The sequence below is a fragment of the Anomaloglossus baeobatrachus genome, chromosome 4 (genome assembly GCF_048569485.1).
Source record: "Anomaloglossus baeobatrachus isolate aAnoBae1 chromosome 4, aAnoBae1.hap1, whole genome shotgun sequence".
Taxonomy (NCBI): domain Eukaryota; kingdom Metazoa; phylum Chordata; class Amphibia; order Anura; family Aromobatidae; genus Anomaloglossus; species Anomaloglossus baeobatrachus.
The window spans coordinates 259,450,426-259,464,343 of NC_134356.1; the positions used below are offsets into that span (position 1 = coordinate 259,450,426).

At 44.8% G+C, this 13,918-nt stretch overlaps 1 protein-coding gene across 1 annotated transcript in view; it reads right to left on the bottom strand.

Annotated features, from left to right (window-relative positions):
- Window positions 1–13,918, bottom strand: part of DCN (decorin) — a 179,704-nt gene that overhangs the window by 2,940 nt on the left and 162,846 nt on the right. Inside the window, exon 7 of the mRNA XM_075344797.1 lies at window positions 4,410–4,548. Coding sequence (XP_075200912.1) covers window positions 4,410–4,548 — 139 coding nt within the window. The remainder of the gene's footprint in view (window positions 1–4,409; window positions 4,549–13,918) is intronic.

Consider the following 13,918-nt stretch of genomic DNA (forward strand, 5'->3'; position numbering starts at 1 on the left):
TTTTTTTTTTTTTAAAAATTGTGAAAAGTTTATTCAGAGGGTCATTTATTATTCAACCCCTCAAACCACCAGAATTCTGTTTGGTTCCCCTAAAGTATTAAGAAGTATTTCAGGCACAAAGAACATTGAGCTTCACATGTTTGGATTAATTATCTCTTTTTCCAGCCTTTTCTGACTAATTAAGACCCTCCCCAAACTTGTGAACAGCACTCATACTTGGTCAACATGGGAAAGACAAAGGAGCATTCCAAGGCCATCAGAGACAAGATCGTGGAGGGTCACAAGGCTGGCAAGGGGTACAAAACCCTTTCCAAGGAGTTGGGCCTACCTGTCTCCACTGTTGGGAGCATCATCCGGAAGTGGAAGGCTTATGGAACTACTGTTAGCCTTCCACGGCCTGGACAGCCTTTGAACGTTTCCACCCGTGCCGAGGCCAGGCTTGTCCGAAGAGTCAAGGCTAACCCAAGGACAACAAGGAAGGAGCTCCGGGAAGATCTCATGGCAGTGGGGACATTGGTTTCAGTCAATACCATAAGTAACGTACTCCACCGCAATGGTCTCCGTTTCAGACGAGCCAGTAAGGTACCTTTACTTTCAAAGCGTCATGTCAAGGCTCGTCTACAGTTTGCTCATGATCACTTGGAGGACTCTGAGACAGACTGGTTCAAGGTTCTCTGGTCTGATGAGACCAAGATCGAGATCTTTGGTGCCAACCACACACGTGACGTTTGGAGACTGGATGGCACTGCATACGACCCCAAGAATACCATCCCTACAGTCAAACATGGTGGTGGCAGCATCATGCTGTGGGGCTGTTTCTCAGCCAAGGGGCCTGGCCATCTGGTCCGCATCCATGGGAAGATGGATAGCACGGCCTACCTGGAGATTTTGGCCAAGAACCTCCGCTCCTCCATCAAGGATCTTAAGATGGGTCGTCATTTAATCTTCCAACAAGACAACGACCCAAAGCACATAGCCAAGAAAACCAAGGCCTGGTTCAAGAGGGAAAAAATCAAGGTGTTGCAGTGGCCTAGTCAGTCTCCTGACCTTAACCCAATTGAAAACTTGTGGAAGGAGCTCAAGATTAAAGTCCACATGAGACACCCAAAGAACCTAGATAACTTGGAGAAGATCTGCATGGAGGAGTGGGCCAAGATAACTCCAGAGACCTGTGCCGGCCTGATCAGGTCTTATAAAAGACGATTATTAGCTGTAACTGCAAACAAGGGTTATTCCACAAAATATTAAACCTAGGGGTTGAATAATAATTGACCCACACTTTTATGTGGAAAATTTATTAAAATTTAACTGAGCAACATAACTTGTTGGTTTGTAAGATTTATGCATCTGTTAATAAATCCTGCTCTTGTTTGAAGTTTGCAGGCTCTAACTTATTTGCATCTTATCAAACCTGCTAAATCTGCAGGGGGTTGAATACTACTTGTAGGCACTGTAGGTACCGATATCGCTAGCGTGGGTACCCGCCCCCATCGCTTGTGCGACATGGGCAAATCGCTGCCCGTGCCGCACAACATCGCCCAGACTCGTCACACTACTTACCTGCCCTGCGACGTCGCTGTGAACGCCGAACCGCTTTCTTACTAAGGGGGCTGTTCGTTCAGCATCACAGCGACGTCACAGCTGCGTCACTGAACTGCCGCCCAATAGAAGCGAAGGGGCGGAGATGAGCGGGACGAACATCCCGCCCACCTCCTTCCTTCCGCATTGCGGGCGAGATGCAGGTAAGGTGAGGTTCCTCGTTTCTGCAGTGTCACACGGAGCGATGTGTGCTGCCGCAGGAACGAGGAACAACTTAGTTACTGCTGCAGCAACGATATTAGAGAATGGACCCTCATGTCACCGATGAGCGATTTTGCATGTTTTTGCGACGATGCAAAATCGCTCATAGGTTTCACACGCAATGGCATAGCTAAAGCGACCGGATGTGCGTCACAAATTCCGTGACCTCAACGAGATCGCTTGAGCGATGTCGCAGCGTGTAAAGCGGCCTTTAGGCTACACTCCTACGATGAAGATTTGGTGAGTTTTTGATGTTGCAGATTTTCTGTACCTTTTATGTAAATGAGGTTACTTGAGTTTCTTTCAATGCGCTCTTGAATGAGTTTTTTCCGTACGTTTTTATCGTGTTTTTAAAGCTGTGCTTTTTGTCTCTTTTTGGTATGTCCTATTTTAATTAAAGTTGTTTTATTTTTGGTACTTCCTGGTATTTGGTTTTCATAAAACTTTATTGATGTAGTCATGTTCAGATAAAATTAGCTTTTAGTGCATTTCTGCAATGGAGAAACACTTAAAAATGAATATGCTTATTTTGGCTGCAAATTTTCCTCATCTGTAATTCTAGGTGTTGAATCATCACATAAACAACAGGTCAGTTTACACAATATGAAAAAAAGCTCATCCACTTTGCTGGAACTGTAAGACGCTGCGTTTTTTACACAGTTAAAATACGCAGTACCAAAAACTCATCATGGGAACTTAACCTAAAGCCTGCTTTACACGTTGCAATTTCGTATACAATTTTGTATGCGATTTGCAACGCCTCCATCGTATGTGTGGCACGTTCAAGTTGTTGAACGTGCCGCACATACGAGTAACCCCGGTCACACGTACTTACCCGTCCATACGACCTCGCTGTGGGCGGCAAACGTCCACTTCCTGGAGTGGGAGGGACGTTCGGCGTCACAGCGACGTCACACGGCAGCTAGCCAATAGAATCGAAGGGGTGGAGCTAAGCGGGACATAAACAACCCGCCCACCTCCTTCCTTCTGCATTGTGGGTCGGGAGCCGCAGGACGCTGGTAAGATCTGTTCATCGTTCCCGGGGTGTCACACACTGCAATGTGTGCTACCCCGGGTACGATGAACAATCTAACGTGCAATTCTAGAGACAGGTACGGTGTGTATGCGATGAACGTTTTAACATTCAATCGCAATCGCACGTAGCTGTTACACACTGCAATGTATCTTACGATGCCGGATGTGCGTCACTTACGACGTGACCCCACCGACACATTGTAAGATACATTGCAGCGTGTAAAGCGGGCTTAACACAGACTGATCATAGTTTCCATTTGTAATACTGGTAGTAAATTACAATTTACTGCAATTACCACCTGTCCCAGTAGTGATATCCTGCAGCGGCGGCTCCATATATATATAGCCGCAACACCGCAAGTGGCATCAATTATGAACACTAACCTAAACCCCTGTAAATATACCCCATTACAAAAAGGGCCCATAGCACGGAACCGGGCAACGGCCACCCCAGTGACATTCCCAAGAGAGACACTGCCCGAGACTAAGTACCCCATATCCCTTGGCGTGACACATGTTCCTGGCCGGGACCTGACTAGTAGGTGCAGTCAAACGTAATACTAGTGTGTGGAATGGGCGCATCCAACTAATAGATACGGACGTCTAGTGAGCGCATCCTTTCTCAATACAGTTGTAGGTGTGAGGCTACAGCCACTAGACGGGGTCTGGCTGAGACATAGCTATCACACAATTATGGTCACACAATTCCCAGCGAATAATCTCAGCGCACAGTGTATGCACTGGGAATATTCATAAATCTGTAGTCACAGACATCATATTAGACCGGACAACCCATTTAAAGACGTTTGCACCTTTTAGCAAAATATGTTATATGTTGAAAAAATCCTAAGCTTCCCTTACCTCCTTAGTCTTAGTCGCTGCTCATGTCTCCTTTGTTCAGGTGCAATGGTGAAATACCATCAACACTGCAGAAGCCAATCAGTGAGGTCAATGGCCCTGCTGTTTACACCCGCAGAGTGGCAAGTGATTGGCTGCAGCTGAACAACAGAATTTAGGGCAGAGGCAGAGATGACAGTTTGTTTTTACAGATAACTGAGCTAGATGGCAAATGTTTGTTGAAATGGGACAACACAGTTACAGAGGTTGTCCGGTTTTAGGCTACAAGACTGCAGTCACTGTGTGCGACTACAGACTTGTGAATCCTCACATGGGCGTTGTGAGATGTGCCTGGTGTCAGCGTGTAATCCCAAGTATGTGTTTGATATACATGTGATCATGTGCCATATAGATGGGTGTGGCCCTCACTCAATACAATTCACTGCCACTAGTCGGTTTCTGGCCAGGAATACACATATAATATACTTGGCCGCCATTCCTGGCGCAGGCACCAACAAATCCTCGCAGCACACATGAGGATTCACGTGTACAGTCACATAGAGTGACTTCAGACTCTTCATTCTAGACCGGACAATCCCATTAATCTACTCCATGGCTGTCTATTACTTCAGTTGTTCTAAGAGGATGATCTCCTTGTGATGTTGCATTCTGCCTGGATGCCTCTTATCACTGAAGTGCAGTTTGATTTTTATAATAGTTTATAAAGGATACTTTACCTGGATGTATTTGTGTTCATTGAGTCCTGCAGGCACCTGGGTAAGGCTGTTATGGTCCAAGTGTAGCTCCCGTAAATGAGGAATTTTGGAAATTGATCCATTTTCAACGTTAATTATGCTGTTAAAGCTCAATCCTAACCTGCAGAAATAATCAAATGTGTAAAACAAGAAAAAACTTTAAATGTTTGTCTATCTTAGTGAATTAATTTGAGAAAAATATGACCATATATACTGGCTCTACATTATAGTCTGTACTGTAATATCTATCTGGATTCATAGTTCTTCTGGTTGCTATGAGAAACTGTCAGCAAACAGGTCAACTGTCAGGATCCCACTAATAAATTATATATATACGGTACGTTCGCAGCTGTCTCATTCATCTAAATACTGTATATACAGTACACTGTAAATACAACAGCAAAAACCCTATTCAAGTATGGAACGGATTTATTTGTTGCAGAAATATCTGTGACAAATCTAAAGTGTGGTAAGAAAACAGTATCGTGATCTCATTAAAAAACATTTCATGGATGCAACACATACCAATTATAATCTACAGTGCTACTCACATATCCATGTTTTCCCAGTATCACAGATGAAAAGGGTTAAAACAGGTCTATGGCTCTATGAAAAACACATACAGCACACGGATGGCATCTATGTGTTATCCGTGTGCTGTTTGAATTTAACACTCCAAAGGACAAAAGAAGCTTTCTAATTTATTTATTTATTAATCCATTAATGAAAAACACTGATGACACTCTAAAGGGTAAATACAGACACACGGACAGAACACTGATGACACCAATGCCATTTTTACTCATACATGTTTAGACAAAGAAGTGTGAATTATGCCTTAAGGGTGCTTTACACGCTGCGACATCGCTAACGATATATCGTCGGGGTCACGTCGTTAGTGACACACATCCGGCGTCGTTAGTGACATCGCAGCGTGTGACACCAAGGAGTGACGATCAACGATCGCAAAAGCGTCAAAAATCGGTGATAGTTGACATGTCGCTCCTTTTCATAATATCGTTGGTGGTGCATGCCACTGGTTGTTCGTCGTTCCTGCGGCATCACACATCGCTATGTGTGACACCACAGGAATGACGAACATCTCCTTACCTGCGACCACCGGCAATGAGGGAGGAAGGAAGGAGGTGGGCGGCATGTTCTGGCCGCTCATCTCCGCCCCTCCTCTTCTATTGGGCGGCCGCTTAGTGATGCCGCAGTGACGTCGCTATGACGCCGAACGCTCTCCCCCTTGAAGGAGGGATTGTTCGGCGGTCACAGCGACATCGCTGACAAGGTATGTGCATGTGACGCCGCCGTAGCGATAATGTTCGCTACGGCAGTGATCACCAAATGTTGCACGAACAACGAAGGCGGGTGCTATCGCTAGCGATGTCGCAGCGTTTAAAGCACCCTTTACTCAGATTATTAGGAAAGATCTGGAGTATCTCCGGTGGAAACACTCAAACATTGAAGTTGCAAGGAATGATGGAAGGTTGTAGGTCTGAAACAGAATTGTGGCTAAAGCTCAAGATTATAATACAGTAAGCATGGTAATTCATGCAATGTAAAAGGTGTTCATAGGTTAATTCAATTCATATTCTATTGATGCTTACTATTAATGTAAGATAAACCCATTGTGTGTTCCTGTGGCTTATGCTAATCATATCTCATATGATAAAGGCATATTCCTTTGAATCATTTTAATAAAATTGTCTCAAGGTGAAATTGAAAGGGCTTTCTCATTTTTATTAAATTACTTTTAACACTAGAACTACTGGACTTGTGACACCTATATAGAAATACATAGTGCAAAGTAGTCAAAATGACTACCTCAGTAGTTCTAGTGTTAAAGCACGCCAATCACCAGGATTTTCACATATAACCTGGTATCCAGCTTTGGTGGCTGAGGCCCCGCCCCTTCTGGTCACATGGGTATGACCTCACCACAGGTCCTGCTAGACAAAGTGAGTCGTTTGTATAATTCTTATGCTAATTCTAACAGAGGGAGGGGATAACTATTAATATATGATCTGCTCCAGTGCAACTGTCACTCAAGAAGCTGCTCATTTTACAAACCTCACTTTCTTGGATTTCAAAAGCTAAAACACCCGAGCTTACCATTACAGGTATGTATAGAATCAGCCTGATAGTGCCAGTATAGAACTGGCTTTAGGTTATATGCAAAACTCCCGGTGATTGGTTCCCTTTAATTAGATAGCATGAAAATAAGCAAGTTTGAACTTACTTGTTTTTACTATCTGCTGTTATTCTCCTTCAATGAGAGCTTTTATCATTCATAGTGTACAGCTGATTTCTATGGAGCTTGGCCACCAGAACCTTCCCAGACACTGGCCTAGAATGCTCAGTAGTTACATTTCAGGAGAGGAATTAAGTCCTAATGTCACAGCCACCTCTCTCCAGCCCACTGATCTCTATACAGCAGTTATCTGCTCATTACACTCTCAGCTCCTGATAAGCTGTTGTTACAAATCACCAGCCTTACAACATCAGAGCAGTTCTCCTAATCCCATCTCTCACTGTCTGGAGCTATCTGCTTGCTAAAATACCCTGTTATCTCTATGTTTAAAGGCCCCTTTACACACTGAGACTTTCTAGCGATCCCACCAACCAGACCTGGTCGGGATCACTGGAAAGTCGCTGGTGAGCTGTCAAATAGGCAGATATGGCAAACGACGCATCAGCGATATGCACCTACAGAACGACCTCGCTGGTCATTGGGGACGTGTCACACAGTAGCATTTTGACGACTCACACCTATGTTAGGGGTGTGGTGTTTGGCGCTGAAGCCACCTAGGTGTCCTTTTTACACGCCCCCTCAGCTCCGATTGGTGATCACTAGTGCGTTCTTATTGGTGACCCTGAGCTTTGCAAGATTGCAAAAGTCGCGCTTGTATATCCTTTGATCCTGAGCGTCTGTTGCTTAGCGGATCTTTGTGGAGTTCTCTGTGCAGCGACTCCACACTGGTTTATCTATACAGCATCAATACAGCTTCAATCAAATGATGCTTACCGTATAGGCTTTATAGTATTGCAGACTGGAGAACTCTCTAATGATCCGCAAACCAGCACGCTCAGGAACAAGGTAGCTTTGAAACAAAGGTTGGAAGCGCTAAAGTTGCCTTCTTTTCAGTGAAAGCCGCCCAATCACAATGCAACAGCGACCACCAGTCGGAGGTAAGGGGGCGGGAAAGGGAACGCTATAGCACGCCTACAGTTTGGGTCTTAAGTCGCTAACGATGTCGTTGTAAGGGTGTCAAACACACCGATGCATGCTGCACAGCAGGAAACAAAGGACCAAAAAATGGTCCTGAACAATTTGTAGCGATCAGCAACCTCATAGCGGGGGCCAGGTCGCTGATGTTTGTCACACAGTGCAATGTCGCTGGGGAGGTCGCTATTACATCACAAAACCGGTGACGTTACAGCGATATCGCTAGCGATGTTGCAGTGTGTAAAGGGGCCTTAAGACATATACAGTAATAACAGTGTAGGCACAGAACAAACCGGCAAACAACTGAAAGCTGAATGTGTTACAGTGGAACTTGTGTTGAGCTTTATAGTTCTACGAATACAGCAGCTCTTCTACTCACCAAAACTTTCACTCAAGGTGAAAAGCCCACTCTGCCAGAAACCAGAAAGTAAAACAAACTATAAAGCAGTGTGCAAAAAGACTGCTTGAAATTCGAGTAACCCTTTTATGTGCAATGCATTCTAGTAGATAAAAGTATAAAGCCTGCTTTACACCAGGCAATCTATCGTGCGATAGATCGTCGGGGTCACGGTTTTTGTGACGCACATCCGGCATCGCTGGCGATGCCGGCCTGTGTGACACCTCCTAGCGACGCAGTATCGCTCACAAATCGTGAGTCGGGTACTGCTCGTTAGGTTCCATAATATCGTTTACTTTAGTTGCCCATCGTTTCCGTGGTAGCACACGTCACTCCGTGTGACACCACGGGAACGATGAGCAGCTCACCTGCCTCCCGCCGCCGCCGCCGTCTCTATGTGGAAGGAAGGAGGTGGGCGGGATGTTTACGTCCCGCTCATCTCCGCCCCTCCGCTTCTATTGGCCGGCGCCCGTGTGACGTCGCTGTGACGCCGAACGTCCCTCCCACTCCAGGAAGTGGACGTTCGCCGCCCACAGCGAGGTCGCACGAGAGGTAAGTATGTGTGACGGGGTTTAGTAACTTTGTGCGACACGGGCAGCGATTTTCCCGTGACGCAAAAAGGACGGGGGCGGGTACGATCGATTGTGAAATCGCACAATCGGTCGTACCGTGTAAAGCAGGCTTAACTGCTTTTGTGCATTAAGATTACATACAGTACATCTCTTCAGATCTGTGGCAATTGCACCAGATAACATGAATATTAGGAAAAATAATTCAGTTGGCTATGTGAATGAGGGAGGGGGTTCGACCTATGAAGATTTAGTTTGATGTTGTCTCTATCAATGAGAAAGCATTGGCACTTTAATAGGCAGGCAAAGACGTTTGTTAAACTAGTGAAGCTGAGAAAACTTTCACCATTTTTGAAGGTGACTGCAAGAAATGGTATGGTTCAGTATGGAGAAGGTCAGTAAGGAGGAAGGAAGTTACAAGGTGGTGGCGTATGCTAGGTGGTAGTGGAAGGAACTTCAGTTGTAGTGCTGGCCAAGAGGATGCTGAAATCTAATCCCACTACTAAAATGTCTACTGTAAGAGCAAAATCTCCAATGCTGGTACAGTTGATTAGTTTAGGAAGCATAGGCCATTTACCAGGCTTTGGTTCTACTCTCCTTAGCAGGTGTACAAACTTAAAGACTACAGTCTAATTAAAGTATGTTAAAGCAAATCTACTGTGCTATCAGTAATCTGCTGAGTTTAAGCTAAAGCATCAAAATTAATTTGGTTGTATGACATTAAAATGGCAATGTCATGCTAATAAAATTTGAACTGATGATCATGATTAAGGTGGGACTGAAATCTAGTTGGTTTTCATTTGGACTTGGGTCCAATAGACAAACTAAAACTCAGACAAGCCATATCTGCAAATTGCAGATGTAACTGGCTCTGTGTGCTCATCTGCATACCTGACAAGTGCAGGAGCTGCCTGCTATTTATATACAGTTAGGTCCAGAAATATTTGGACAGTGACACAATTTTCGCGAGTTGGGCTCTGCATGCCACCACATTGGATTTGAAATGAAACCTCTACAACAGAATTCAAGTGCAGATTGTAACGTTTAATTTGAAGGTTTGAACAAAAATATCTGATAGAAATTGTAGGAATTGTACACATTTCTTTACAAACACTCCACATTTTAGGAGGTCAAAAGTAATTGGACAAATAAACCAAACCCAAACAAAATATTTTTATTTTCAATATTTTGTTGTGAATCCTTTGGAGGCAATCACTGCCTTAAGTCTGGAACCCATGGACATCACCAAACGCTGGGTTTCCTCCTTCTTAATGCTTTGCCAGGCCTTTACAGCCGCAGCCTTCAGGTCTTGCTTGTTTGTGGGTCTTTCCGTCTTAAGTCTGGATTTGAGCAAGTGAAATGCATGCTCAATTGGGTTAAGATCTGGTGATTGACTTGGCCATTGCAGAATGTTCCACTTTTTTGCACTCATGAACTCCTGGGTAGCTTTGGCTGTATGCTTGGGGTCATTGTCCATCTGTACTATGAAGCGCCGTCCGATCAACTTTGCGCCATTTGGCCGAATCTGGGCTGAAAGTATATCCCGGTACACTTCAGAATTCATCCGGCTACTCTTGTCTGCTGTTATGTCATCAATAAACACAAGTGACCCAGTGCCATTGAAAGCCATGCATGCCCATGCCATCACGTTGCCTCCACCATGTTTTACAGAGGATGTGGTGTGCCTTGGATCATGTGCCGTTCCCTTTCTTCTCCAAACTTTTTTCTTCCCATTATTCTGGTACAGGTTGATCTTTGTCTCATCTGTCCATAGAATACTTTTCCAGAACTGAGCTGGCTTCATGAGGTGTTTTTCAGCAAATTTAACTCTGGCCTGTCTATTTTTGGAATTGATGAATGGTTTGCATCTAGATGTGAACCCTTTGTATTTACTTTGATGGAGTCTTCTCTTTACTGTTGACTTAGAGACAGATACACCTACTTCACTGAGAGTGTTCTGGACTTCAGTTGATGTTGTGAACGGGTTCTTCTTCACCAAAGAAAGTATGCGGCGATCATCCACCACTGTTGTCATCCGTGGACGCCCAGGCCTTTTTGAGTTCCCAAGCTCACCAGTCAATTCCTTTTTTCTCAGAATGTACCCGACTGTTGATTTTGCTACTCCAAGCATGTCTGCTATCTCGCTGATGGATTTTTTCTTTTTTTTCAGCCTCAGGATGTTCTGCTTCACCTCAATTGAGAGTTCCTTAGACCGCATGTTGTCTGGTCACAGCAACAGCTTCCAAATGCAAAACCACACACCTGTAATCAACCCCAGATCTTTTAACTACTTCATTGATTACAGGTTAACGAGGGAGACGCCTTCAGAGTTAATTGCAGCCCTTAGAGTCCCTTGTCCAATTACTTTTGGTCCCTTGAAAAAGAGGAGGCTATGTATTACAGAGCTATGATTCCTAAACCCTTTCTCCGATTTGGATGTGAAAACTCTCATATTGCAGCTGGGAGTGTGCACTTTCAGCCCATATTATACATATAATTGTATTTCTGAACATGTTTTTGTAAACAGCTAAAATAACAAAACTTGTGTCACTGTACAAATATTTCTGGCCCTGACTGTATGTTAATTGGGTCCTTAAATACTCTTACCCCTTATAATCAGTGCCAGTCACAAGCATTCTACTAATGGACTCATGTGGGCAACCATATGGGTGATATCACAGACTAAGAGGTACTTTGCACGCTGCGACATCGCTACTGCGATATCGTCGGGGTCAAAACGAAAGTGACGCACATCATGCGCCAGTAATGATGTCGTAACGTGTAAAGCCTAGATGCACCGATAAACGATCGCAAAAGCGTCGTAAATCGGCAATCTGTGTAGCGTCGGTCATTTCCATAATGTCGGTACGATGTTGTTCCTCGTTCCTGTGGCAGCACACATCGCTGTTGAAAGCTGCAGGAGTGAGGAACATCTCCTTACGTGCCTCCACTGGCTATGCGGAAGGAAGGAGGTGGGCGGGATGTTACGTCCTGCTCATCTCTGCCGCTCCGCTTCTATTGGCCGCCTGCCGTGTGGTGTCGCTATGACGCCGCACGACCCGCCCCCTTAGGAAGGAGGCAGGTCGCCTGCCAGAGTGACATCGCAGGGCAGGTAAGTGTGTGTGAAGCTGCCATAGCGATAATGTTCGCTGCGGCAGCTATCACAAGATATCGCATGTGTGAAGGGGACAGGTACTTTCGTGCTCGGCATCGCTAGCATCGGCTAGCGATGTCTCAGCGTGCAAAGTACCCCTAAGTTCTAAAAAAGTTCTGCACCAAAGATTATCTTGACAACATATAGTTCCGTGTGCATTTGAAGCATGGTCTTTCTGTGTAAAACAGCCACTTAATGACAACAGAACAGAATATATCTCCACACTACACAGGTATGCAATATTTTGGTTTATGAAAATTGTTCTACATTCAATGGCTAATTCTTATGCCCTGATTTAAAACAAAACAGCTCTATTTTTAACCATTATGTATGGATTTTGCACAAAACGTGAGTTAAAGTACATACAAGCGAGATGAACAAGAAAAATCTTGAGTGTAGCCAAAAATGTGCATGATATATGTATGAGTAAATAAAGTCCTCTCTGTTCTTTTAAACAATTTTTTTTATCTCTACTGGCTAACACGGTACAAAGATATATTTTACTTGAGTAAATATAAAAATAAATATGTAAAAATGTAAATCCAAATTCAGACAACCCAAGTGTTTTAAACGTTTCAGCATGTTCCCCATGATGGACTTAAATTTTGGATCTTTGTTGTTACCTAGAATTTTTTTTTTACGTCATCTTTAAAAGAATGACAAGCCATTTTCTCAACAGCTTTCCTTTTTGTTTCGAACTTATCATCCTTCAGGAGTTTCTGAATATCCAGACTCAAAAATGCCTTCCTGCAGTTGTGCTTTGGGCAGTCCCAAAAACTTGGCACACAGGTACTTAAAAGTTTCTCCTTCTTTCAATAGAGCTTTCACAAACTGCCTCATCAGTCCAAACTTAATATGGAGTGGTGGCAGGAGAACTTTAGTGGGATCAGATAAACTTTCCACAACTATGTTCTTGAGTCCAGGTTGCAAAGAAGTTTTGGTTGACCAACTTTTCTGCCTCCAGTGATGAGTCTTATCCCGGCTGTCCCATTCCGGCTGTCCCATTCACAAAAAAAGCATTGTGTATCACCCTTGCTGCCAAAGGAGCAAAGAGAGAACTTTCAGATCAGCACATATTGATCATCTTTGATCCTCATAGTTAAGTTTATTGCGAATAAAGTCTAAATTCTCATACTTTTTTTAAAAGTGCACAGAATATCCTGCAGGCACTGAAACATACTTGCTGACATTGTACAGGTTTCAGAATTTTTTTGGATGAGTCAATAAAGTCTTCACTCACCCACAGCCAGCCAATTGCAGCACAGCGTCCATTAATTTCTAACCAATCTATTGACACCAAAATTATCCACCCCACCAAAGGTATCGCAAAGGTGTCAAAGTATGGGGCAAAACAAAATCCTATAGAGTCAGTGTTTGTGAAAAAAACTGTACGTGATTGAATTTTTCAGATATTTTTACAGAGTTTACGGTTCGAAAGTCTATAAAAAAACACCTCTTACTTTTCAAACAAAATTATCCTTGCAGACCTGTCATTTAACGCTGCAAGATTGAGTGGTGTATATGTCGCGGGCGGGGAGGAGGGTGTCGGCACACTACGCTCACCCCTTCTGCTCGGGTCCGGCAGCTGCTCAGTGGTGGCTCGAGCTGTGGGCCGGATCCCGGGGTTTCTCGAGCGACACTCCTCGCCCGTGAGTGAAAGGGGTTTGTGGTTGGGTGTGGGGATTGTTATAGTTCGTGACGCCACCCACGGTTGTGGTGATTTCACCACCGCTGCTCAATTCGGGGATCCCGGGGATGGTGATGCGGAGCAGCCAGATGTCGTGTTGCCCCTCCGTGGGTAGGGGTTGGTGATCCCGGGGCCCGGTGATGGAGAAGTAGGTGCGGAGCCTGGTGGGCGCAGGGACGCGGGGGCAGCGCTGTGCCTTGCGGCACTGTGGTACTCACTCAGCCTGAGACGTAGACACAGTTTGTACGGTAAACCAAACGGCTGGTAGGATGGTCCCACAGACGGCTGCACCTGCACTCCCGGTAGGTGACGGTGATGTCCCTCTTCCTTGCACCTATGGTTGACTTGTGGTAGCGGTGGATTCCCTCTGGTTACCCGCTCCCCGACTGCAATCTGGGCCGGAGGAGCTCTACACTTTGCCCGCAGGCGCTGGCCCTGAGAAACTGGTGCCG